Below are 27,984 nucleotides of genomic sequence, written 5' to 3' on the forward strand. Positions count from 1 at the left end.
GACCATACATATTGAGATGCGTTAATTTAAAGATTTGAACTTATAAAAAATATTTGTTTGTGGAATTTAAGCAAAATATAATCAAAATCATAGAACGTCTAACATTTTTATTCATTTAATTTGTAATATTTAACTTGATATTTATAAAATATATCTAAAATATAATAAAATATTTAATAAAAGTAAAATTATTATCAAATAAAATCTTCAAGTAGTTTAATAGTTCAATAATTAACCTAGTGAGATTATATTTTCTAAAATTTTCTTTATCTTCCAACAATAAGCTATTTTTGTCCAAATATAAATAATATTAAATATTAATTATGATATCATTATGTAAGCATCATAAATATTAAATAGAATATCAAATATCTTATAAATAATGCATTGACTGGCCAAAAAATAATAAAATGTTGACTTACATATTAATTTTGACAAATTTAACAAAAATATAACGAAAATATCTTTGTAAAAATTAAATTAAGATAAAAATAATCGAGAAGCAATGTCTTTTAACTCTCTCAGAAATTGTTTTTCATAGTTCTCTGTTACTCGGATAATAAGTCTCAATTTACTGAGATCGATCCTCGAAAATCTAACAGAATCATTCACAAGGCTTCCGGTCTTCCCTTATGGCACTATTTTCTTTATATCGAATACTTTGATATATTCTCGACGAAGGTACAAGTAAAAAGATAAAAATCACGAAAGGTTCAGACAAAAAATTCTGCGCAACATACCGCATTACTACCTGCCGATCCACATTTAATTTCTAAACTAGTATTATGTAATAGTGTATTAAAATATCAGAAATATATCATATATATATATATATATATCTTATGATGCAAAGACAGGCATTTATCGATTATTAAGAAATAATTATAGAATAATATATATAGGAAGGGGGCAAGATTGATTAAGGAAAGCCTGCAAATTTGGCAATATTGAAACCTGACAATATCACGAAAATATTATACATATGTCAGGAAAGAGAAACAGTTTAAATAGGCAGATAAATGGATAGATTGTTGGCTATATATTAGACAGACATGTAGATAGATAGATTATTGACAAACTGCTAAATGGTTACAGATACTTTTTATTTGAGCGTCGTACGCGTTGGATCGATAAGAAATTGTTTCGTTTGCGAGTATGTCGCAGTCGTCGTGTTCGCCCCACTTCTCAGGTTTGGCGAGATATCGATTAGCAGGTCCCGGTAGTTGTCTGACCTTGACATGCTGGACCCTCTCGCGCAGCATCGTAAGACCACGTAACATTTTCCCAAATTGACAAAGAAAGGTCTCGTGAGACTTTACTCGATACTGACCGTCGACCGTTCATTCATCTACTCTATAGAGACCATAATAATAAAACTCGCAACAAAGTCCGTTCTAGTACTGTCTCTTCAGCGTTCTCTCACATTCCTTTTCGATATATCTCACAGTTTTTTATATATAAAAAATAATATATACAGATCATGCAGACTACTGCAAAATATATAGAATTAATTTCTATTTTCATTCTCGTAACGAAAAGAATAATTGCACTGTACAGCAAAGTCTGTTTGTAGTAAATCAATACACGTTACTTTTAAAAGTCAACTATAGTCGAGAGAAATTACGTATATCTCTTAAAATTTTAAATATACAAATTTGTAATTAATTATTAATTTAAATATCTTTCTGAAAGTGAAATTTGAACATTTCAAGAGTTATTCGGAGCTTCAAAATTGCGTTGAATGACTTACAATATTTACTCGAGAAAGTACTTCGATATCACCGAGTGATATCTCAATCTTTCACCCAACGTCGTATTAATATTGTACGACGAGTCTTACATTTTCGTCGCCCCTTCTCTCGCGCGTTTCATCCCTATAGAATCTCGCGCAGTCTCGTCGTAATATTTTCTACGAGAATAACCGAGAAGAACCGTCGACATTGCTCGCGTGCAATCACTGATAAAGATCCTGCTGGTAAAGATCCTCTACCGTGAATATTCCCTCCGCAAACGGGCTTTGCGCCTTCGTCTTCACCAGATGAAAGCCCTGATATCTCTTGTTGACATCCTCGCCCATCAGCACCGCGGGATATCTGGGCGGGCAGAGACCTAGAAGATAAGCCACGAATCCGTAACAGGGCCAGCCCCAGAAACCGATCTTGGAGTTGATCGACTCGGCAAAGTACTCGGCCGCCCTGTGATGGTTACATCCGAATGGATTTCCATGTTCCCAGCATCCAGGCTGGTTGACCCCGCCGTTCATGTAAAAATCGATGTGGCCGCTCGGCTCAATCTTGCCCTGAATAAAGGCGTTTGTGTGCAACACGTCGACAAATTGGGCATCGCCAGCATCGAGCTTCTCGTCTTTATTAACAGTGATAAAGAGCGGCATCGCCGGATCGAGGCCGGTAATCCTCGGCAGCTGATACGGGCGCAGAACGTTGGCTGCGAACGCGGGCACGTGTGCGCCCAGACTGAAGCCGATTATATGGATGTCCACGGCACCGTAGTCCCTCAGACGGTTCACCAACTGCGCCAAACAATCGCCCACGTGAGGCACGTTGTGGACAGCCGTGGGATAACACGGCGCTGTCGCCAGACGATGCCAGTCCACCGCTATTAGATTATATTTGCCTCTCTTTAAATATTCGTTCCTGATATCCACCAAATATCCCAGTTGCATGTCCGAATTGTAGCCGTGCACGATAATCTTCGTGGGAATCGACGCCACAAAGTTGGTATCGGCGAGATTCGAACTCGTATCGTTCACTAAAAGTTGTTGCTCCTCTTCCGGATTGTACGTTGTATAGAGAAAGAACGTCACTTCCTCGTCGGGACAGGTTTGATTGGTATTTACCAGACATGGTCCTATGAAGTAATCTTTACCGAGCTGATCGTCCACCGTGTTGCTCACGACGAAAGTCTGCGTGCTCGCGATCGTGAGAAATTTACAGAGCACGAGGAGAATTAGAAAAATTTCCCTTATTAGCGGATAAGCACCCCGGTTGACGATCGTCATCTCGTATCCGTCAGGAACTCCACCTTGATCGCGGTTGCGCGCGAAGAAACGTCTGTGAATGATTCCAGGCGACTGTCTGGTGGGAACTGGTCGCTGCTGCAACGATTGGTCGGTCGTTGCGGGCGAAACTCCGCAACGATTGAGCGACGTCACGTACTCGACGAACCTCGACGAGCTTGGAATCCCTAAAGAGTACCGACACACGCGGCCAAGTTTTTCTTTTTCCTTTTTTGTTTTATCAAGAATGTTTGATTTGTATTTGTCGGACGCGGAAGTGAGTCGTGGAAAGTGATGATCGTGATTTTTAGCGACATTGTTCAAAAATGGAAAGTCTTCTGAAAGAATCAGCACGTCGAGGAAAAATGAGAAATGCAAACTTTACGTAAAAAGCATCAACATTGTCGAGTGAAAGACTTTCGAATTTTTATCGCGATCTTTATCAATCAAAAATTATTATTATATATATTGTTTATGCATACTTTACACATTAATATGATACGCATGTACGATATATAATAGGTACGATTATATAATAGAAAACAGCACGTCTCAAGATGTGTCAATTTTTTGCCATAATAAAAATAGAAATATCAAAAGATAATAAAGATGATAAGATATTTATTTAATATAAAATGAGCACGCTTACGTTATCAGTTTAGGAAATTACGTTTTATTTCCTCGGATTTATCGGACAATCACGATAGTCTCTTCACCACTCGCCACTCTACGCGAAAAACGACGCAATTCCATGTTAGGTCGAACCGATGACGAAGTAGAGCGCACTGCGAGAATAGTGGTTTTTCTATGCACTTGCACGTATCTGTGTCCACTAATCGTGACACACTTCGCGGAATACATTTGATCGATTAAAGGTATCATTGATATCGCTCGGTATGATATGATAAAACTAGCGGTCTAATCAATTTTAGCGATTGTGCGCTGAGCATAGGAAGTCTAGGCGACGAGCAACCGATTCGAAAAGTGATAACGACAATGGTGATGGCGATCGATGAAAGGTTGGATGCACGATTGGTGAGTTAGGATTAATCTCGTGGGCCATAGGATATACCATAGAAAATATAGATTATACAATGGCTCGTGTTTTGTACGACAAATTGGATATTTCCGAGATACGAGTGTTTCCTTAATCGTTCGCTTATCCTAATTTTATACATTGAAATTTGCGAAAAGGAAGCTTTTCATTATAATATATAAATATAAATGAACAGCTTTTCCAACTCCAATTTATTAATAACACTCATTTAAAACTGAATCGAGTGGCTAAAATTGTATCTTTAACTTTATCACTTTATTAAGTTTTTATTTTAATTTAACATAAAGCGATCTGAAAAAAAACTTTGGAAAAAAAATAATTGAAAGTAAAAAATGTCAGCACATTTATGGTTTTATTTTCAAGTGTGAAAAGTAAATGTGGAAAAAAATATATTCTATACCTATTCTATTCATAATAATATTTTAACAATGAAAGAAAGCTGGAAGCTTTTATTGCGGGTTTCTAGCAATTAGAAGTTGATATCGTTGATTTACGTTGCGGACGCGCTCCGATAACACGTGCTATGCATCGCGTGACTAACTCCAATGGCATCGAAGGCTGCTTTGAATAATGCGCTAACTTCCTGCTACAGCTCGAGTCTCGTTCGCAATAATTGCCGCGATTGTACTACCAAATATCACAAAGTCCGAAATAAATACCATTTCCTTACCTCCGATAAAGTATAACATTATCGGTGCAAAACGTAGGATTTGCTCGCGTTTCAGAGAAGAGTTCGTGAAAGTATTTGTTTGTTACGACAGTTCCGTTTCGACAGTGCGTGCGAGAAGGTGAAATTTCGTTCGAGTTGGCATGCAGCCTACAAACATATCAATAAACTTTCGCGAGCGGCGCGAATGTGAATGCTAATTGTGGTCAAAAACATTTTTACATTTGTTATCACGATCGACCGGCAACTGTCCTAATTATATGCATGACCACGTAATTATCAGTATTATTGATCATCAGCTAAGTAAACCGCTCCACGTTTAAACGGTCGTATATATATATATATATATATATATTTCCAACCATGTTGATAATGCATTGATAATTGTTATAGTGAATATTACGTAAATTAAAAGGGGTTATTCAATTTTAAACAATTATACAAATTAAGAGAAAAAGGAGCAGATTCAAAAAGACAACTGTATCTATAAATTGTCTTATATTATATTATTTATTACATCACAACAATCGCGACATTTTTTCGATAAAATATATGTAAACTAAATATATATGTATGTGTATAATAGTCTCAAAATTGAAACTGAAATGTTTAAATAATAAATAAGAGCTAGTATCTCATTTCGTCGGCTTATCATATATAATATTATAATTTAAGATTTTCATGAAATGATTTAGATATCCTTCCCTTTAAATATAAAGTCCTACTTTTCGCCGACAGTTTCTTTCGAGCCAAGCCCCGAAACGAGCTTATTTGCATAAGCTGTAAGAGACTAAGAGAAAAGGAAAAAAAAAGAATGAATGCTCTCTTATTCGTGTTCTTCCTACATAATCCGCTATACTCGACCACTCGTAAAAATTCTCCAAATATAGATCGGCGGTCTTGTTTCGTACCGAAAAAAAATATGCATCTGTACATCAGTGTATCTGAAAAATATGCATCTGTATACGGACAACAGTATGCATTTCAATATGTCTCGAAAATACAAATATCCTCCGGACAGAAAAGGTATACTATATTCAAATTTATACCATAGTTGGAAAAGAATTACTAATATAATTAATTTTGAAACAATTTCCATATATCTCTTTATAGCAAAATTTTTATTATATCAGAATTTTAATTTTAATTTATTTTTTATTATCTTTATTTTCACCATTTTTCTACGCATAATATTATAAAAAATGAGCCACAATGATAAGTCTTATAATATTTGCATAAATTTTCATACAAGTTTTATATTTAAATAATATATAAAAATATATATCCATATATTTTTTTAGATGTGTTATTATATATCTTAAAATAATAATTAATAATTAATAATTAAGGTTTAACTTTATTGTCTTTCTCTCTCTCTCTCTCTCTCTCTCTCTCTCTCTCTCTCTCTCTCTCTCTCTAATTTAATGTAATAAAAATTCAATAGAGCATTTGATTTAGTCGAAATAATAATTTAAATATTGCCAAAAATATTTATTTTTGCAGAGCGATCCAATTTTCATCATGCATGCGCACTGTTTAATTACGATTAAAATTACTATTACCATGTATCTTCCGTTAATCTCATACACACATAGACACATATTATATTTCAAAGAAAATCGATATCGAGACTTGCTTCAATTTGTGGTGCTTGTGGCCTATCAGCCAGTCATATCATAATCTGCATTTTAAAAGTGTAATCCTTGTTACATACACAGACTAATGATGAATATTTCGCATAAGCGAAAATATCTGAATTAGTATATGTATCAGTGATCGAATTTGGCTCCTAAATTTCCACGCCTCAAAATAGATATAATTATCGTACGGCTACATTAATTACCGCGACCACCGCGCTTCATTATTGAAGGAATTAATTTCATTAACTTCAAGAGTGAGAAAGCGTCACGAATGCTAATGTCATTGTATTATTTTGAATTATTTCGAAGGGTACACAATCAATCTTTGATTAAAAATTGATAACTCACTGTAGTATTCTTCATTGTTTATCTTTCTCTTTGTGTTTTTATTTTCAAATTTGAAATTCTATTTACAAATTGCAGTGGAACACCGCCTAGTTCCGTTTTCGTTGTTCCGTTTGTTTCATGTGTGTATTCAATTGCGAGAACTCTGCTGAAACTATTTATTATTAAAACATACACATGAGCGAGAATACGATGAGCGAGGAGAGCGCATTTTTCTATTTTCCCGACCGTTCGAATCGACGATGAAGTCGTTCTTTTTTGGGCCGAAGCCAAAGCATGATGTATCTTTTGCCTCCATATTTCTTTTTACATTCTCATAGTAGAATATTACAAAGTAACAAAAGTGCATATGCAAAACTTTTAGTTATAAGATATATGAACTATCGACATTTATTTAAAAGCCACATGGTGAAAGTCAAAAAGCTTTATATAAGCCTCTCTCACTGTTATTTCACTGTTATTTCAATAATGTTCAGTTTCCGGAATACGATGTAATTTCTTGTTCGAAAAGCATTTTATCATTTTTTTTTTTTTTTTTTTTTACACTTGATACCCTGCCAATTTTCTTGATACAAATACGAAAACAAAATTGTGTATAATTTTTAAATTATTTTTTAGTCTTGTTAAAATTATTCTGAATATATAACAAGCTATATTATAACGAGAAAAATTCTCAGGGCTATGTTTTTCGCAGAAAATTTTTGCCATTGCAAAAGTAAAAAATACACGAAATTATTTAAATTGCTTAATATGCCGCAATTATGTTCTTATTTTATTTAAATGTATGCAATTTTCTGCACGCATGTGAAACGCGTATACGTAAAAGTTTTACGATAAATATTTGACGAAATTCGTTCGGTTTTACTGCAGTGCAGTTTGACATTTGCTTCGACCCATGATACAAAGCTTACTGCGTTGCTTCAATTTATTGCTATTTCGCCAAACTCGGACGTGTCAGACTCGGATATATCTGCAAACCAGCATTGCGTCTGGACCGACTCCATAGAATATCGTATACATTCTGAATATCTCCGCTCTTGGAGATATATGGGATGCGATAGCGGGGATCCATGGAGTTTTAATCGGATCGCGTTACATAAACTTGGATTTTTAATCGAATTTATATTTATATTTATTTTGCAATCTGTTGCAGTTCGTAGAATCGCTTGATTTTTATTTCCAGGTACTTTTGATACTGGCTCGAATAAATATTGCTCGGATGAAACTTGACAAAAGAGCGACAGGTGAGACTGCGCACCGCGTTGATGTACAAATTTCTGCGGCGGTGTAAAACACGTACAAATCGTACAAATCAACCGTGCAAACACGTTTTTTAGATAGAGGTACGAATATGTTTGTCGAAAATATCATCATCACATTAGTATATAATCTCATTACACTCGCTATGACATTATGTCAAATACAATAACACCACACAATAATATAATAAATAAATAAGAAGATAAAAGAGATGTATCACAATTGATTCTTCGTCAGTGTAAGTTAAGTCAGTGCAATTAAAATATCGTGAAAATTAAATAAGTAGATTAAAAAAGCAATTAAACATCGCGCTATTTTACGTATTTATAACTTTGATCTTATATAAGAAGCTTAATATATATGTATAGGCCGGGATATAAAAGAAAACCCAGCGAAGAGCGACGTTATATCTCAAAGAAATTGAAAAATATAGCACAGAGAGAAAAAGAGCTGGGTCGTAGATTCAAAAGACACGACGTCTTAATTTCGATCTCGCGAATAATTCAGACATAGCTGAAAGAGAGAGTTAGCGTATGAATTAATAAATTCTTATATACAATACAATTCTTATACGATACTTTTCTAATACGCTAAACGTGAGATATAGATAATAGATGTATATAATATATACATCTATGAATTGCAATGGTAATTAAAAGATATAGAGACTTATCATACAGACACGACTTATCGCGACATTAGCGTTTACCTTATTGGAAATACGCTATTGCGAAAAGTCCCTGTTACTCATGCCGTTAATAAATCTTGCAACATGATGCGAGTAACGGCCGTTATCAAGTCGACGCGCTCCATTAAATCGAGACGGTAACGTAATAGCAGTTTTCTTTACTCTCACAGCCTCACCTGTAATCTCGGATCTTTTGTGAAGCATCCCGTTTTTAGAATTTTCGTATAATTGGTAAGACTCTCCTTCAAAGAGTTTTACAATTCCTGAGATCGAAAAAAATCTGATGATTAATGTAAAAATTATGAATCTGAAAGTATGTAACGCCATTATTTTCATTATACAAAAATTGATAATAATTTTCTTATTTCAATCAGAATCGATTTGAATTATATATATAACTTTAACTGAAGAATTCTGAAAACTATTTTTTTCAATTTTTAAGAAAATATCCGCGAGTCTCGAGAAAAAATTATATCAACTTATAGAAACTTGAAAGCTTTTCGTGTGAAAATTGAAAATTTCACAATTATAATTGTGAACATTTTTTGCTAGCCGTATGATGGATTTGCGAAAGGACAGACGACATTAAATTTGATAAGCGATTCAAAATTATACAGGATGAGAGTATTTATAAGAGAAGCTAACGATTTCAATCTGTTTGAATTTCTTGGATATAAACTCGACTAATTTTAGCCAATTGCTTCCAATCAGATTTTAAATAGTTTCCTTGACACCGTATTTTATTTGCGTATTAAACTGGTATTGATTTGATTATATCATGTAGATGTAGTATATTGATGTTTATTCGTAATACGTGGAATAACGATAATTCTTTGTAAATATAATTCTTATCTATAATAAATACAAATACATTTTACAAACTAATTAATTAATATTACGTTGATAGACGTTTTATTTATTATCTATTTAAAGAAAGCGAATATATTATTTTTAAAATTCATTTGTCAATTGACAATGACGTTAAATTATATTTTATCGCATTTTAGAAAAATGTGATGGAAACAACTTAATTGAGTTGATGACTAGCAATAAAATTCAAGATTGATAGAATTCCCAAATATTTCTTTCATAAAGCCTGTCACTCGTGGAAATTAAATTTAATAGATAATGAAACGTCTTGATGCTCTATAAATCGTAAAAATACACAGCTCTAGTTTTTTTAAAACGCGAATCTTTGCATTATACAGCAACTGAACTTATGCTATCTTTGCAAGTTATCATTCGCATTAACACAGCCTGTAGGCGGCATAATAACTCGTGTCTCGATAATACATGTCACTTGAAAATACATATTATTTGATGCACTTGCGTGCATGCACAAATAGATCGGTTGCGCTCGTTCGGACACAGACGCTGTTCGATTAATCATTCGAAAATTGCGCTTTCCCACCGGAACTAATTATCCGCCGCGGTTGTCTGTCGTCTGCCGTTTATTTCGAATAATCGAATTTTTAATGCACGACGTCGCGCGCACAGCCGATGGCAGCAGAGAGAGCAAAAAAAAATGTTGACTCGTATATTAAACTAATTTAAACTCTTTCTCTTTCTGTCTGTGTCTCATTCTCTTTTCCCGCAGTTAGTAATGGCAATAAACAAACGGGGGAGGAGAAACAAGCCGCGGGGCACGCGCTATTTGTTATCGATTACTACGGATTTAAAAAAAACAACAACGATACATCGGCGAAATTGTGGCAAACATCGCGATACCGTTCGCCGATTGAAATCGCGAAAAGCCAAACGACATTATAAAACGAGCGTGAGCAGACCAACGCGGTGATCGATCGTTTAATGAAAACACCGACGCGCGTTTTGTTCGGGTTTTCTCGTATCATTTTTTTTTTTGTTTTTTTTTTTTTTTTTTTTTTCATCCGTCGTATCTCCGCCCTCTAATTTCGCGCTGTGCCGCCACAACCGCCCGCGGTAACAGTTACGCGTAAATAAATAATGGATACCATTGTAAGAGAGCAATGTGGAATATCGCGCGGTCTATCGATCATCTCGCTGCTTAATTATAGCGGGGCAAACGGGATTCAATTGAACCGATAGATTCTGATTAATTCAGTACTAACCGCAGATATTTAGGTCGACTCTGTTGAAAGGTCGCGAGTTTGTCGTAATGACCTCACGAATTCGCGTCGCGAGACATTTGTCCTAGTTACAAAGTGTTACAGAGGTATTTTATTTATGCATTCGAAGACGAGCGGAATTACAAAGATGAAGGAAGGGACATCCCTTGTTTAGAGAGCATCATGTGTGAACTAGAGACGTTATCGAGCATGGCGAAATGTCGGTAAAATAAAAATAACAATGATAAGTACAAGTTTAATAAAATGTGTAAACATTTATCGTAGACGAATAGATAAATCAATCGAAACGAATCACAAAGAAACGGAATAACAAGGGATCCGATTGTATATTATATAAAAATATTTCGCACACTTGTATGAGTTTCAATGGTAATTCTCAGAAAGAAAAATTTAAACATGGTAGTTATTAAGAAGAGACATTTTATTCAAGGAACAATAGAAATAATGTAAATAATAAAAGTCGAAAGCAATCGAAATAACCGCAAATGTTCTCTCATCCTACAAATAAATTGTAATGGCTAACCACGAATATACGCGGGATGATTGACAGATGCGGATTGCCAAATGCATCTGTCAAATCTACAGGTTAAATTAATTAATTAGAATCGTTGTCATGGTACGAAATGACGTGCAGAAGTGCGAGGCAAACCGCAATGCAATCAAATGAAAAGCAAACATACAGTATATATGGGGTGTTCGAATGAGATCAGCATAATCGACTAACAGCACGCGACGTGAAATGGTAGCGCATGGTAATGCAATATTTTGTAAATCCTAATGTAATAATTCCAAATCCTAGACAATCCTTAATTATCGTACGTAACCTGACACTGATCCACAACTCCATACTGATAGATAAGCATGTATTCCGTATTAATTAGCGTATAATAAATTAAGCATGTTATTCTTTACATTTAAAGTTAATATAAAACCGTGAAATTAATATAAATTTAAATTCTATATATTCATATATATTTGAAGATCAAAAATATTTTGGGTGTGGGTGTACAGATTTATTGGAGAAAAAGTGTACTTCAAGTACATTTATACAAAACAAAATATACTTAAAAAAAATCTCAATCAAAAAATCTAAATAATTTGTTAAAAGGAGGAATTATTATCGAAATATAAACTTTAAAACTCTCTAGATTATACACTCTCTAGATAAATACAACAATTTATTTATAGTACTCGGTTAGGTCGACAAATTTCGTCCTAGTGTGACTTATATTCTCGTGAAATACAATATCGATTTTCAATTTGGTACGCAAAATTGGTTTTTCTAAAATGTTTATTTGGAAAACAAATATGCAAACAGATATATGTGCTTTAGATTGACCTGATCAGAAAGAGTTTCACTAATGCACCGACGTCTGTGTAATTTCTATTCTACGGAAAGATGCAGACATGAAACATAATAATGTGCACGTACGATATAAACATATAAATAAATGAATATTTTATACCGTAATCGCGAGCGCGTGCGTCCTTTGATCATTGGCTCGACCGTGCAGAATTCAAATCGACTAAATGCGTTTATTATCATATTCAGGATAAAATTAATTAATTTTCATAATCATTAATATAGTTTGCTTTATAGAAGCAAATTATCTTTAAATATATATCGGATATGAAAGAAAAATATATAATTGAAAGTTAAAATATATTTTTGGACTTATATGTAGAATGTTCCAATAAAATTAAATTTCGAAAGTTCTCTTTTAATTTTTTTTTTTATTAAAGATATTTATCAAATTTGTCTTTTTCTCTTTTTCGCAATTAAGAAAATAGTATCAATTTTTAAGTATATAATTAACACATTTTCCAAAGTTTACGTATTGGAATATTTTTAGCAAATATTTTCGTCAAGATCATTTTTTTTTTCTTTATACTTATCTTTGATTTTTATTTGTATAAATGCTAAATACTAAAATTATGTACAAGTAAAATTTGCGTGGAAATTAGTAAATGTAGTTTACAACTTATTCTTTTAAGTTTCGAGAAACTGTCAAGCTCGCGGATACAGAATCTTTTAAAGTACTTGACAAGAGAAAAAAAAAAATTGTTCTTGTAGACTTTGTTTTATAACTAAATAAATTTTACCAACACATTGATTATTCAATTTACAAAAATTATTTCTATTCTTTCTCGCGCGTGCGTGCCATGGAAATGCAATCGTTTATAGGCATTACGCAAACTCATCGTGAGAGCAAAAAAGTTTTCCGCGTGTTTTTGAGCTGACAATAGGCGAAGTAAAAGCGCAAAGAACGAACTGGCTGATGGTAGCGAGGTTGCACCGACTACGAGCGGTTGCAACTACACCGACGCGAATCGATCGTGTACATATAAGGGGGGTTTTTTGTGACTCACATGGGAAGCTGACTGGCGGATGAGACTGAGCGTTGTGCGCGTTATGGGGGTGCCTCGGAGTAGGAACTCGCTGCTTGCAAAAGCAGAGAACCGCCGCCGTTACCAAACCGCCCATGCTGAGTATCAGAAACACAAGGGCCATGACGAACCAGGTAATCTGCATGCCAAAGATCGTCGGTACCTCGGAATCTGAAATTGCAAGAAAAGACTGTTAATCAGACTTGAAAGGTCCAGGCTTTCTTTCAAACAAGACGCTTTAATTAACTAGATATTATATCTTTATATTGAATCAATGTTGGTAAAATTTCTTATAAAACAAAATCTACAACAGGAAATTTTTTTCTTTTGTAAAGTACTTTAAAAGATTGTGTATCCGCGAGCTTGACAGTTACAGTTTCTTGAAAACTTAATGATTATATAGTTATATAAAGAAAAAAAGATGCTAAATAAAATGAGATATCTATAGTATTTCGATCTTTATTATAAAATTTTATTTGCCAGAAATATTTCTTCTTTCAAGGAGAATATTTACTTGTAAAATAAACAATGGGTATCGTAGAAGAAGAAGATAAAAAAAAAATACTCTTTCTGCTGAAAAAAGATATTAGGTATTACATAGGACATAGAATAATATTATTTACAACTCGTTTCATAGAAACACGTTCCACTAGTATACACGTTTGCGACACGCGTATTCTTTCGACGAATCGGGAAATCGATATAGCGACATGTACTTACTTTATGTTTTACCGTTACAGGACACGATACTCGTAAGTAACGGCGAGCAATAAAGAAAACTTTTATGAGGGACATTAAATTTTTAATAAATCGATCGTACAGTATGGTGGTTGCATGCAATTTGTGCGACGAAACAATTGCGAGAACTATACATGTGAAGATATAAATTATTGTCGTTTCGGTATTTTTTTTAAAACAATTAATTCTGCCAATTCTGTTATTAGAACTATCGTTGTAGAATTACAGGGCAAAGTAAATTATGAAAAATCATGTAGCGCGTTAAAAATGATTTTAACTCTAAATATTCACATAGACATATTTATTGATTCGTGATTGTTTATTATCATAAAATAGCGCGATTAACCGTCTGAAAAATCGCAATCGAAAGAAACACACGGTAAATCAATAAAATAAAATGCGTTAAATTTCTGCAGGAGCGAGTATTATGCGATGAGTTTGTAATTTACATACTTGGCTACTATTGCGAGCTGCTCCTGGATATTTAATGAATACGCGGCAATTAACCTCTTCAGATATGTCGAACGTGCACGTACTTTTGGCCATTAACAAATGTTATGTAAATTCGGTTCGCGTTTACAAGCATTTCTCTGTAGCGAAATTGTAATAGTTTTTACGCAAATACGAAAATCGGGAAAACCATTACGCTTTGTCATTACAGGCAGACGATAAATCACCGCGATATGTAACTATCATTTATCAGATGGAAAATGAAAAGTCAAAGTCTATTTATCTCTCAAAGAAATGAAATTTACATTTTTTTTTTTTTTTTTTTCAATCACGAGTTACGTGAAAATTAATGTTTCTATAAATATGTGATTTAATGCAAATTAAAATTTGCAAAAATTGAACTTCTTTTAATCGCTTTACTCCGAATTAAAATTGTTTGCGCGATAGAGAATTATTTTTTGAAATTCGCCTTCTCTGTGTTTATTATCTCTTTGATACTTGAAACTAACAGCATGTCTAACCGCACTAAATCATGCGAGATTATATCTCCGCGATCTAAATCGCTTTGCTCATTAAATATAGCGTGTCCCAAAAGATATGTGCACAAAGTTGCTTGATATACGATACGACTTGATGGTGAGCATATTGATTTCATGTTAACTAGCACATTATTACCATCCGTGTTGTTAATTACCAGCATCCGAAATGATAGTATATGTGCGATGCAATTATATTAACAATGAATCGATCTAACAAGATGTAAAGCTTGTTAAATAATTTTATATATAACTTTCAAGTTGTGGCTATTGTTTTTCAAACACTTGAAATTTTTCATGAATAAAGAGTCCAATTTTTCAAAAGAGTCGGCAATCAGTAATGAAACCTAATCTAACCACAGTAATTAGAACTCACCGGCACACAGGGTAGAGGTGGCCTCGTCAGATCCGTCACCACAGTGATTCACGCCGTCACAAAGGAGATCCGTCTCGATGCAAAATTCATTCTGAGTGCATCGGAAATCTTTGCAGGTATGCTCTGCAAAATAATAGAATTTTCATTAATGCGTGAAGAAAGCATTCTTCCATAACTTAAACATTTCTAATATAAATACATTTCGTTTGAAAAAAATGTGCAAATTACGTTAATCATATCTCCTGTTTATATCTTTTTTTTATCTGTATCTTCATCTACTAAATATAGATGTAGAGTTTAATTAATGCGAAACGCATTAAAGGCTATAGCAAAAAAATTAGATATTTTCTCTTCATCCACCCTTCTGTATTTCGCGCGAATGAACTCGTCCAAGGGTTGTACACCCTCGTGCCGAGTACACTCGCCGATAGGCGAAACTTCAGTGACAGGCTATTTTAAGAACAGCTGAGAAGCTTTTCGTGTAATAGTCTATGTAATTCTTCGCGAAGCAGAAATATCCGTAGCGTTTTATATACATACAAGTATTATATTTTTTGAAAAATAACAAATTAGTGAAAAGTTCAAAGGAAGAAAATAATTTTGTTAATTGAGAGAGAATAAAGTAAAACATCCGCAGTGGAATGATTGTAATTACTTTCAAAGGAAATAAATTTTTCTCACAACCAATAAATTAATTAGACTGACAACTAATAAATTAATCAAGATTAAGGAATGTATACAAATTGTATGAAACACATTGAGAAATATTTTTAGAAACTACGAGAGAATAACAGGAACAATATTTTATTAACAATTTTATTTTCTCTTGTTGAATTCTCTTAAAACAAAATAAAATAAAATAAATATTTTTAGAAGAAGAGAAACCGATTACAACATTTATAGTGTTAAAATAAAATTTCAGCAAGAATGAATTTTCGATATCACTCTTAAAAAGTACAAGTTATATTTCCGTTGAATTTTATTCGAAAGTCTTTTAAGAAAAATATATACATTACGCTTGATACATTGAAATATAACATAAGAAATGTAGTTTGTATTTGGATTTACTGATACATTATAGTTTAATGATTGCATGTCAGAGTGCACCTTTATAAAGAATAAATTTAATGAGATGTCTGATGAGATTGCGGAGTGATACAATTAATTACTTCGTGTACAATTCGAATATCGGCTCATCTGCCGAGTTACAGTTTATTATGCTATTTAATATGAAATTACTGGCGATCGAGACCGGTAGATAGATTCATCCATTGCTTCGCGGGAAAATTAGCTGCGGCCAGGTGTACGGGTATAAAAGCAACTGGTTTAATTACAACGATGAGTTCAGGCAAACGGAGACGTATTCGATATAAAGGCATTAGCGCGCGCGATTTAATTACAACGATCGCGTTTGAAACTCGAATTTGACAGTAAGCTAATGGCTTCGATAAGTTTACCCTTTTACTAATGAAATCTTGAATTTTCATAAACGCTCTGTGCTTAAACCGCATACGGCAAATTAAACTGTTTTACCAAAATTTAATTTGCAGAAAAGAGAGAGAGAGAGAGAGAGAGAGAGAGAGAGAGAGAGAGAGAGAGAGAGAGAGAGAACAATGTTTTAATATTTGTCTTCCTAAGTACTTGTGACGACAATAATTATAATTTCTTGTAAATTGGGTTGCATCAAAAAAAGTTTCCTTTGTTAATTACTACTATTAATTTAATAGAATTTGTATTTTCGTTTCGTCGTAATATTGTGACAATAGAATCAATGATCAAATGTGACCATCGTGTTTTATAATAAGAATATGTCAAATACTCGATATTTACGCTTTTGAGAAATTTTCAATCGCACGGAAAGCGCATTTCTGTCGCATTCTTGGGCATCGAACCGTCGTAATTCTTGAGACATCTGGTCTAATTACGGTCCAACTCGCGGAATGCGAGTAATAACGAACGATAACTTTCACCGTTCGTGAAAAAGCGCACATTGGATGGCGAGGACAGCGATTCTCCGCGTTCTCTCGCTGGCAATTATAACTCTTCGAGGTTTTCTGGACTCGCAGGATGGGTGATAAAAGGATCGACGATGATTTTCGAAAAGATAGAGTGCGATAGTGCGCGAAAAAATCCGCAGACGATCGTAATTTTATGTAATTTAATAGTTGAGATCCTTTCTTTTTTCCTTCGATATTTTAACTTTTACGATTCGCCGTGGTTTCAGAGTTTTTATACAAGTAGAAGTTCTGGAAAAAAGAAGCTCAGAGAATAACGTTTAATAGCGATTAGAAATAAAGGAGGGCATTTTATTCCGATAACAAGATATGTCAAATGCAGAATCTTTTTCATCCGAGAACAATAATCTTTTCCAGAGATTATATATAAATAATCTGACTCTTCTTTCGATATTGAAAAAAAAAAAAATCGCATACTACATATAATAATTATAAATCACATAACATTATTGAGATTAAGAGAATGAGAGAAAGAGAGAGAGAGAGAGAGAGTGGAAAGTGGCGCGAACGACTGTATGTACCGACACCCGCGATAGAGTCAATGTTTAACCTCTCGGATTGGCCAATCATTTAACGTCGGGTGGTAGACACCGTATACAAGCTCAAATATGCTCAATACACCGATGAAATTAACAGTCGTGGTTGAGCAAACGGATGCGTAGTCACGGCGTGTCGCTGATGTGCTGTAATACTAAATGTTATGCGCGCATTGACACGCGCATTTGCACAAGATTATAAGCTTGGCAGATATGCACGTGTACATATTGAAAACTAGGAAATGCGTATGCAGAAGCTAGAGTATTTGTTCGCATTTTAGGAGTAAAAAGACGCGGAATTTTTATCGATAACAACATGTGAAGCCAGGGTGTCTACTCTCCGGAAAAACATGGAAAATCGGGAATATTCAGGGATTTCTTTTGTATCTGGAAAAATCAGGGAAGTCTCATGGAATTTTATTGGGATTTAGAGAATTTTTTGAAATTTTTTTTATAACTTTGCTTTTTTATCTTGTAAACAGTCGTGTACGTGAAATGAACTGGCGTCTCATTTTGTAGAAATTCATTAATTGTTGAAATTTATTTCGGAAAATGGACGGATACCCGTGAATATCAAGGGAGAGATCTAACAATCACAATTTCATCGGAAACGGTTTATTCGAATGATTGCGGGGGGAAAATGCTTAAAAAATCGTCAGCGGCGAAAGTACGATAACGTGAACTTGGTGCCTCAGTTTATCCCGCATATATATATATATATATATATATATATATATATATATATATAAATAAAAAATTATCTTACGAAAGTTATTCAGTTTTTTGTAGTACATTTATAAATCTAACATTGAAACTTAAGAGGCTCCGTGTCTTTTCTTCGTATGAATGAAAAACATTAGAAAATGCATATAATAAAAAGATTATTTTAGAGAAAGTTGTGTATTACAAAGTTTTGAAAATATTCTTTTTACTTGGAATTTTGAACAAAATATATCTGGAAAATCAAGGAATTTTCAGGAAATTTTTTTACAAGATTTGACTAGACATCCTGGAAGCGCGTTTTCGGAACAACTTGATAATTTTCAGCTCCTTATTTAATTACGTTACATGTAATTACTGGCACATATTCTGATTAAACTTACTAACATCAAATTATAAAATATATTTTTGAAAAATTGAATATAAAATTTGTAATATAAAATTTAAATTCTTGTATCTCCGCGAAGCAAATGTTTTTGTATTTTTTAAATTTGCATGAATATTCAATAAACGATGAAAAAAGAACGTGTACATATTTGATATGCGTAGGAATAAAAATATACCGAATTAGTTGTAAAACTAAACAGAGCGATAAAAGCATTAAAAATTAAATTAATTTCCATTTCGGAACAAGAATATGAACTGTTTGAATTGAAGAAAATCTCATCTCTTGCTTCCAAGAATTCATTAAATTGTGAATTTCCTGAAATTCTGAGATGTACTTACTTGAACGCGAAATCATATGAAAGTAGCATGCCAACGTTACATAAATAATGTTTTTGTAATCTTTTGAAAAACATGCAATTTTACATTACCTGTAGTATATATTTATTGATTTCGTTACACATAGATTATAAAAAAATGCGGGCATAATTTTTATCGAAATACGACTGTATTTTCATCTAACAATGAATACGAATGCTTTTTTCAGAATTTTACAAATATTACAACGTTTTAAAGAATTTTTTTCTTATTCTGAAAAATATAACATTTTAAAAGCAGACTTTTAGAAATAAAATACAAATTGTAGCTATAGTTTTGTAAAAAAAGAATGTCCTATATGCTTGGAATGATGCATTACGAACATGTTCGCTTTCCACCAATGTCATTAATAAGAATGACGTACTGTGCGTGGTCTGACGTCTGACCCGTTTACGCATACTGCAACACGCCGATTCTTTTTGCTTTTTACGTATGCAAACCGCCTATACCTGTTAGTGACAGGATATTGCTGGACGATGCACCGATGACACCACCGAGCTAAAAGTGCAAAACTAATGGATTCATGCATTTCCATTAGCTATCAAAGATTCATTATACATTGATCACGTTCACTATTCGGCCAATAAATCGCGACCATTTGCAGAAGATTAAATTTTCGAAAACAATCTATAATACATAACATTATATTCATAAATGATTTTTTTCCTTTAATACTTATCCTCTAATATTAATATTTATATTTTGTTGAAAAAAAATTATTACTTTTTTCATCATTTGATTGTAAAGAGAAATATTATTGCATATAAATCCGTTTAAAAACGGAAAGTCTTTTGAAAGTAAATCCACTCGATCACGTATCTATATCGCTGACAAACTGTTGTCACATCGTGAAAAGTGCATTTTTCTTTCCAAGGCTGTCAAAATTTGACGAATTATTTTATTACGAGAAGTGAGAGAAAACGTCATTTTCGTTTTTATATGCATCTACCGCTTCGCTCTACATTTAGTTTATCCGCGTGACAATCCGCTAGTATGACTAAAGTCGGTGGATCGCGTGAGGAGGATCGCATGTTGCCGTTAAACCGCAATCGGTGCACGTTTACGGTAATGACGCCGATGACGACGGTAATGATGATAATCCCGCGATCCTGTTACTATCGTACGAATGACAGCACAGTTTCATGGCGACCGACGAATACGATGTAGCATATGCTAATTCAATTTTGAAATGATTCGCGAAATATTCAGAGTTTCAAGACGCAATTTAATTGACTTTAAAATTTCAAACACTTGTATATATAAATGATTGATTACACAATTCAACGAAATAATTTTTTCCGGAAAGAAAGAAATTTTGTTTTGTAGTTTTTTTTTTTTTTTTTTTTTGCGACAATTCTGATTTTCAATTTACTACATCGCGTCACAATTTTGAAAAATTTATAGTTAAATTTGCAAAACAATAAGTTATTTTAACACATTTTATCCTGTTATAGCTACGATTATAAGACAGTGAAATATAAAAAATTGAAATCATATTTAGCATCGAGAAACAACGATAAATGGTTATTTTTTTTTTTTTTTTTTTGTCGTTTGTTTGTTGAATTGCATATATACGAGGTTGGCTAAAAACTAATCAAACAGTGTGTGTAATAGCTATATATTGTGCAGTAGTAAAAGTAGCGAAAGTATATCTGCGTATAGTAGTAGATATATAAATATATACTTATTATTAGACATCGCCGTATTAATATGATGACACACACTTTATCTTTCAATCATTACTCTATTATATATATATATATATTAATGATTAATGCATAATGCTTCTAAGCTGTATGCGGTTTCTAAGCTCGATGACTTTGCGACATCACTTTTCTGCTTGCATACATAATATATTAACTTCTTACATGGAAATTATTTAAAAGCAAAAAATCTTCAATAAATCACTTTTCACTCATCAACAAAAGAATAAATTGCTAGAAACTTATTTAAATAGTAAAAGAAAGTGTAGAAAACGAATGAAATGTCACTCAATCAATATGTAATAGCAGTATATATTCTTGATTTAATACATATATTAAATATAACACAAAAATTCTTTTCCAACGTTTAATTAACTTTTTAATGACGCTTCCTTGCTATATTATTGGATAATTTCTTTTATCTTTATATTAGTTTCTTTTATCCATTTGTATTAAAAATACTTATTTAGCTTTTGTTTATTTTTTTTTTTAATGGAGTGCAGCAGCGCGTTTGCGTTTGAATGCACGCTTATTAATTTTGCAACGACGTGCAATCGCGCGTTCTACGGACGTAAAATCCATTCCGGCAGTAGGCGCGGTTTCGGATTACAAATACGCCTCGTCTCGTGCCTCGTGCCTCGTGCCTCGTGTCTCGTGCCTCGTACCTCGTTCTGTGCAACGAGCCACGGTCGCTGTGCGGTGGTTCGCGTTACGGAAACATCATGCAAATGCATAAACACATTATTTGCTTATACGACCGGGCAAAATTCTGGCCTGCAGAGATACGTGGAATCGGCAAAGGACGAATGAGGAACAACGAGGGAGAATATAAAGCATCGCGACAATGACTATACGTAACTCTATGGCAGAGATTACTTAAATAATTAGAATACTTTGCCCTAATTTAGATGCTATTCGAACAAAGAGAAACTTTTGAAAATGTTTCTTTCTTATATTGGACATTTAGATGTCACGATATCTAAATGTCCAAAGGACGAAGTTAAGGTACAACGTGAAGACAAAAATGTTTTATTATTACGGTGGATTAATTAACAACTCTTACTCCGTATTGTTATTTTTGCCACCTTCTAACTGTACAGGTGGGTCAGCGTATTTTCGATAAGTTTATTAATGTGTAAAAGTGTTTTAAAAAATCTGAAAAAATGTATATACCTTCTTTGAACATTCTAAATAAAGACCAAAATAATAAATTTGAAAAATATATTATTTTATGATTATTTGTTTTCGAGAAACTGACGTTGTTGGAAAAATCACGGACAAAAATGATCCATCGGTACGGAATAAGGGTTAAAATCATAAAATTGATAAAAAATTATTTATTTTGGATAATTTGGAAATTAAGCCGCGTCCCCGTAACCGAAGGAAAACCTAAAGACACTTGACAAGAAAGAAAGGGTGCAAGGGGGGCAAGAGGGTGGTATGTGCGTGAGTGCACGAGAACCATCCGTATGGAAATGAGCTCCCTCTCGCCCCTCACATCTTAATTCGCCGTTCTATCTCGTGCACGATCACCTCAAGCAACACGCTCACGCGAGCGTGAATCATAATACGTAACAGGAACAGGGGGGATGAGCACCTTTGGTGCACGCGTGGTTGCGCCGCGTGTACATACGCCCGCGGTGTTTATTTCGCCATCGTTGCTAATTTCTCTTGCTTCAGCCTATTAGCGGCGTAAGGAGCGCGCTATCGTAAACTTGGCGTTGTCAAAACGCTCTCCCTTTCACGAGCGTTAATACGCGCGTCGCGAATCCTCGATCGAGAACATGCCGCAGGCATGTCTCGTAATAGCATTACGCGAACTTGAACGACAAGGTCGGACGGGATCGAACCTCTTTAAGGCTCGAGAAGCTCGCGTGAAGAGCTCGGCTTTGAAGGCGCGAGTGTGCGAGCGAGCTAATGAATTTCCTTTCCGCGCCGGTTGCTTCGAAATTGCTCGTTGCGTCGCCTATTACAGGTCGCTTCGTTACAGCCCGCTATTACCAATCTCAAGACTTGCGGTAATTAAGTTTTAGTGTGACAGAACTGATTTTCACACGGTAATTTTGTCGAAAATTTTCCTTCACGATTTTACGCACAATTTCATTTTTCTACGAAATTAAAATTAAATCAGAGTACGCATATATTAGACAGAATCAAAATCTTATACAATCTTATATAGCTTATAAGCTTTTTGTAATATTTCCTACGACGTGATTATCTAATTATTAAAAACATACATGTATAGAGATCAATAATTATCATAAATTATTCTGTAAAAAAATACTATATTTGGTTAAATGTTTTAATATTTTATTTTTACGCAGCGAGAAACTATGTCGTTCAATAGACTCTCGCCGCGTGCGTGAGCCTATTTTTACCATCATTTTACTGTGACAATTCAACTCGACAGTTCTCAATTTACGCACTTTGTGCGTAAGCTCTCGTCAGGTAATACCTGTTAGCTAGGTACGTCGTTGTGCCCTCACGGTAAGCCTCCCTATAAAACGCTCAAGTTTAAAAGCCACCTCTCGCAGTGTAAAACGTATCTCCGAGTCCATTCATTTTCTCGGCTGTTTGCTTCGAGAATGACGCTTAAAAGTGTCACGCGAGAACCAGGGGTGCCGTTGCGGAGAAACGTAAATATTACAAGAGTCGCGCTAGCGGAAACACCTGAGGAAACAATGCGGAATGATTGTCATAAGGGTGAGCAAAAGTCAATATCGTAGCTCGATGCAGTCGTAAAAGCGGAAAAGAACCGTCTTTTCGAGCGAATCGCGATCGTACTTTTTCTCTACGAAGGCCATCCCCAGTTAGAGTCCTGTACTCTAGTTTGACTTCATTCATAAAATGCATCGCGTGTCTGTACGTTACATGTGATAGGGCGCTACACCACGGTGCAACGGGCTGCGAGGTGCAACAACCGTGAACCGACATGGCAGTCCGGGGGTTAATGTCCGCGGGTGATCGAACGTGTCTGACATCTTGCGCTTCCACGCTTGCGTCTAAAATAAAGGGAGTGTCAAATGCAGATCTTATCGCTCGTTCGAAAACTTTTGCATTTAGATATTTAGGAATAGAAAGTTGATTAAAAATTAAAATTCAGAAATGTTAATCCAGAATAAAGTGAGCGGTGCATCGTCGATGTATGCATTGAAATTTATTTAGCCTTAAAGAACATTAAACTCTTTTTAAAAGTAATACAGATATCAAATATTATTAATTTATCGACATAACCCTGTCTCAGCACGCATCCATCCGGAAGCCTTCAAGGCTTCTGCTCCTCTGAAGATATTTTGATGGCCGCGAAAGCCTTAAAATTAGAATCAAATATTGTATTATTAATGTTAATAATTTAATCTTTTATTTAATTGGCCTGCAATTTGTACTCTGTTTAGTTATTAAATAGTGATATTTTTTTCTCTGGAAATATCTTTATTATCTTTTGAATAAAGAGTCGCTAATCTCATCTTGATTTCAAGTGCTTTTCCGCAAATTTATAGTCGAGAAACATGTAGAATATTTGAATTAATAGAATTAGGCGATTACTCGCGCTAATTTGATAACGTTAGACTTAGCTTGAGAAGCGAACAGAAGAGTTAAGCTACGAGACAACCAGCGAACGTTATAATGATTGTCTCGGTATCGTCAATCCGTTCTATCGGTAATGGAAATGTCTACAAGCCGCAGTTTCGTGTACATTTTATGTCAGTGTCGTGCGGAAGACGGAACCGGATTGACTTTAATGTGCGGATTAAAGGGGGCGATTCGAAACCTCGTGGATAATCCTGCCGGGACATAGTCAATTAAATCGAAGTGAAGACCGGTAAAGCTAAGGATCCCCATCGGAATCCTTGGAATCGCTCTTCAGGATTCAATGTTACCTCTGACCGACCGGCGCGCTACTTAATCGTTTCATTTTATCGTTCCCTCTCTTTCTCTCCTTCTCCTTTGTTTCTGCATTCCGACAATATTTATTGTTAAAACAAAAAGAAATTACCTTTTCCATTGGATTGATTCGTTTTGTACGAATCCTGAGCGCACGGTCCTTTTCAAAGCCATCGAATCGAAAGCTTTTGCTTCACTCATGAAAATAAACGCGAGCGGTTTTCCGTAGAGATTACGCGGATTTTAAAGGTATTAACGGTTTTAGGCGCAATTCATACAGACCGCAAGTCCAATTTAGTTGATACATTTTTGCGAAATAAAATGCAGGAAGAAAAGTGTGTATTTTTTTTTTTTTTTTTTTCCTTTTTATTTGTATCGATTTGAATCACGCCGAGGAAATAATCAATTCAAATTCTTTTATACAAAGTTACGTGAAATTATTACTTGTAAAATTACGGAAATATTAGAATCGATACTGCAGTATCAATTTTTTATATTTCATACTTTGTGCTGAAGCAATATCTCGCTGCGCCAAAACTAACGATGTACAATTATCGATTTATACATTTCGTAGACTTTTAAATAAAATCTAAAAAGTTGGAATATGTGATAAAATGTTCTTTGCTTTAAGCTAATAGTCTGTATTTATTATATATATAGGTATATTCGTCCTACTTTTTTTCTGTAGAATTTTACTCATTTTATTTTAACCTTATGCATTTTATAACCAAAAGTACAACTTACTTTGTACTCGAAATAAATTTTACTAAAATCAATAAAGAGAAATGATGAGATAACGAGACCGCTTACAAATAATTATAAATAATTATATAATATTACAAATAATCATATTTATTTATGATTAAATAATAATTCAACTTTGATGTGAAATTGCTTAATTAAAAATATAATTAATTAATATGTTACATATGAGAATTATAGGACAGGAATAATCATAAATTTAATGATTATTATTGTGTGTGTGTGTGTGTGTGAGTGTGAGTGTGTGCGGGGGGGGGGGTGTATGTGCTGTGCGTATGTGATATCCTAATCTATAAACATAAACGATAAAATGTCGTTAACTTCAGTGCGTTTGTAAATTGCGGGAATGCGAAATGTAGTAGAGTGTGATTAAATTTCATCAGTACTTTGCCTTGCATTGTTCATTTCGGTAAAATTACATTGAAACTTTTCGTGCACTCGACGCGATATATTACTGCACATTTATCTCGCGTCGAAAATTAAAGTTCCGTATTACGCGAAGCTGGTTACTATACAATTTATTAGAATCAGGTCTGAAAAATTATCAAATAGGAAACACATATTGCATAAATAAATAATGTGCCATCGTTTTCCGATTGAGATTAGACGATAAGGCGACGGGAAACAAATAATTGTTTTTTTTTTTAACCGCAAGAGATTTATTTCTCAGTTTGTCTCACAAAAATCTTTGACGATGCGAATTGTGTAATAATATTTATAAGCTTTAGAACACGAAATAGTATTTTTAAAATGAACAAAGTGAAAAGAGTTTTGAATAAAAGACTTTCGTCGTTTGATAACGACTAACTTTTAAAAATAATTTTCCTTTACTTTATAAACGAACAGTGACTTTGTGAACGTTCCTTTTATAACTCTCAAGGAAAATCGCTCGAACGTTATGCCAAAGCTGTGCGTGCTTACGAAAGCTCTTCCAAAATTAGTATTTCTCCAGGTTAGTCACGCTTGCGCCAGCTACTAACGAAAATTTTATAAATGGAAGTAGAAACATAAAAATATCACATTTTTAAATAAAGCATTATAAGAAAAATTGATTAATGTATTACTTCATACATGTATATACACATAAACAATATATGATTTTAATAAACCACACTTTCGCAATTTCTACGCACAAAGCGATTACCTTTGATGAGAATTATTACATATAATAAATATAGGGATAATTAAGAAATAAATAAAAGATATAAATTTGATGTTTTTGATTTAATTATAATTCAACTGTACGGACGTCTCTCTAAATAATCGTTGAATTACTACTGTAATTCTGTGCCGAAGACAACACATGGCAGCTGACGATATCGACACGTTCATTCCGTGAAACGGGAAGATTGCTAGGTAAAGTGAAACTACCGGTGATTGTATGGAATTACATCAAGTACAAGCGTGCGTGAATAAAACTGCGGAAAATAAGGCACCCTTTGCGCAAAAGAGTTAGATATAGTAATGTCTTTATTTTAATCTTAATATTATCGCACAATCGATGTTCTAAAAAGAAGACATTTTAAACAAAAAAGTGTGTTATTTTTATATTAAGATATTATTAAATTAGATATAAAAATATGTACATTCTTTAATTTTATAAACTTTAAGATTATTCACTAGTTTTAGAGGCCTTGAAAAAATTTTCAAAGAAAATTCTCTCTCTCTCTCTCTCTCTCTCTCTTTCTCTTAAAATAATTCAAATTATTGTATGATAACTTTGTTTCATTGTTCGTTGATCGGTTATTATTTCTAGCATTCTGTGTAATAAAATATTCATGATTTTTTTACACATAATGTCAGCACAGGCTGAAAGAGAAATAGGAGAATTATTGATTTTAAACTCGTTATTAACCTCGCCGCTGCCTCCGTGTTCCGACGATAATTCTCGACTTCCGGCCGCAGCACGTACGGTCGAGCGGAAGAGATTGATACGGCGACGCTGTTCTATCCGCGGTTCGAATGACACGCGAAGGACGTATCCGGCAACGGACAGAAACGGCGGCGGACGCGTAAGCGCGTGATATTGAAAGGCGGTGAAGGAATGCTTTTGGGGATGGCGCGCATCGAAATCGATATGCGAGCACACTACGTCCTATAGACGTCGGCGCGGAAGATTGAGAATGTGTCCGCTTTCTACGATGGCAAGAATTGAATTCGCCGGGCAAAAAAGAGGCAGCGCGTAAGACGGGAATGAGAGGGAAGGAGGGGAGAACAGACGAGATGGAAGGAAATGGGGAGGCCCTCGGAGGAAGTCGAGTGTGATAGCGCATGAATCATCCTTCCGATCGAGATCATAGAGAAAAAGAAATACCTTTCGGACGGGAGAACC

General features: G+C 34.1%; 2 protein-coding genes across 4 annotated transcripts in view; one reads left to right on the top strand and one right to left on the bottom strand.

The window, feature by feature from the left end:
- The window catches only part of LOC140674375 (uncharacterized), a 204,455-nt gene that overhangs the window by 23,947 nt on the left and 152,524 nt on the right, over positions 1–27,984 (top strand). The gene's annotated exons all lie outside the window — the stretch shown is intronic.
- LOC140674374 (uncharacterized) overlaps positions 1,017–27,984 on the bottom strand; it is a 168,311-nt gene continuing 141,343 nt past the window's right edge. For both annotated transcript variants that reach the window (XM_072907850.1, XM_072907851.1), the window contains exons 4-6: positions 15,270–15,392; positions 13,152–13,340; positions 1,017–3,204 (exon numbers count right to left, since the gene is read on the bottom strand). In XM_072907850.1, coding sequence (XP_072763951.1) covers positions 1,955–3,204; positions 13,152–13,340; positions 15,270–15,392 — 1,562 coding nt within the window. In that variant the 3' untranslated portion in view covers positions 1,017–1,954. The remainder of the gene's footprint in view (positions 3,205–13,151; positions 13,341–15,269; positions 15,393–27,984) is intronic.

Source organism: Anoplolepis gracilipes, chromosome 16, assembly GCF_047496725.1.
Source record: "Anoplolepis gracilipes chromosome 16, ASM4749672v1, whole genome shotgun sequence".
Lineage (NCBI taxonomy): Eukaryota > Metazoa > Arthropoda > Insecta > Hymenoptera > Formicidae > Anoplolepis > Anoplolepis gracilipes.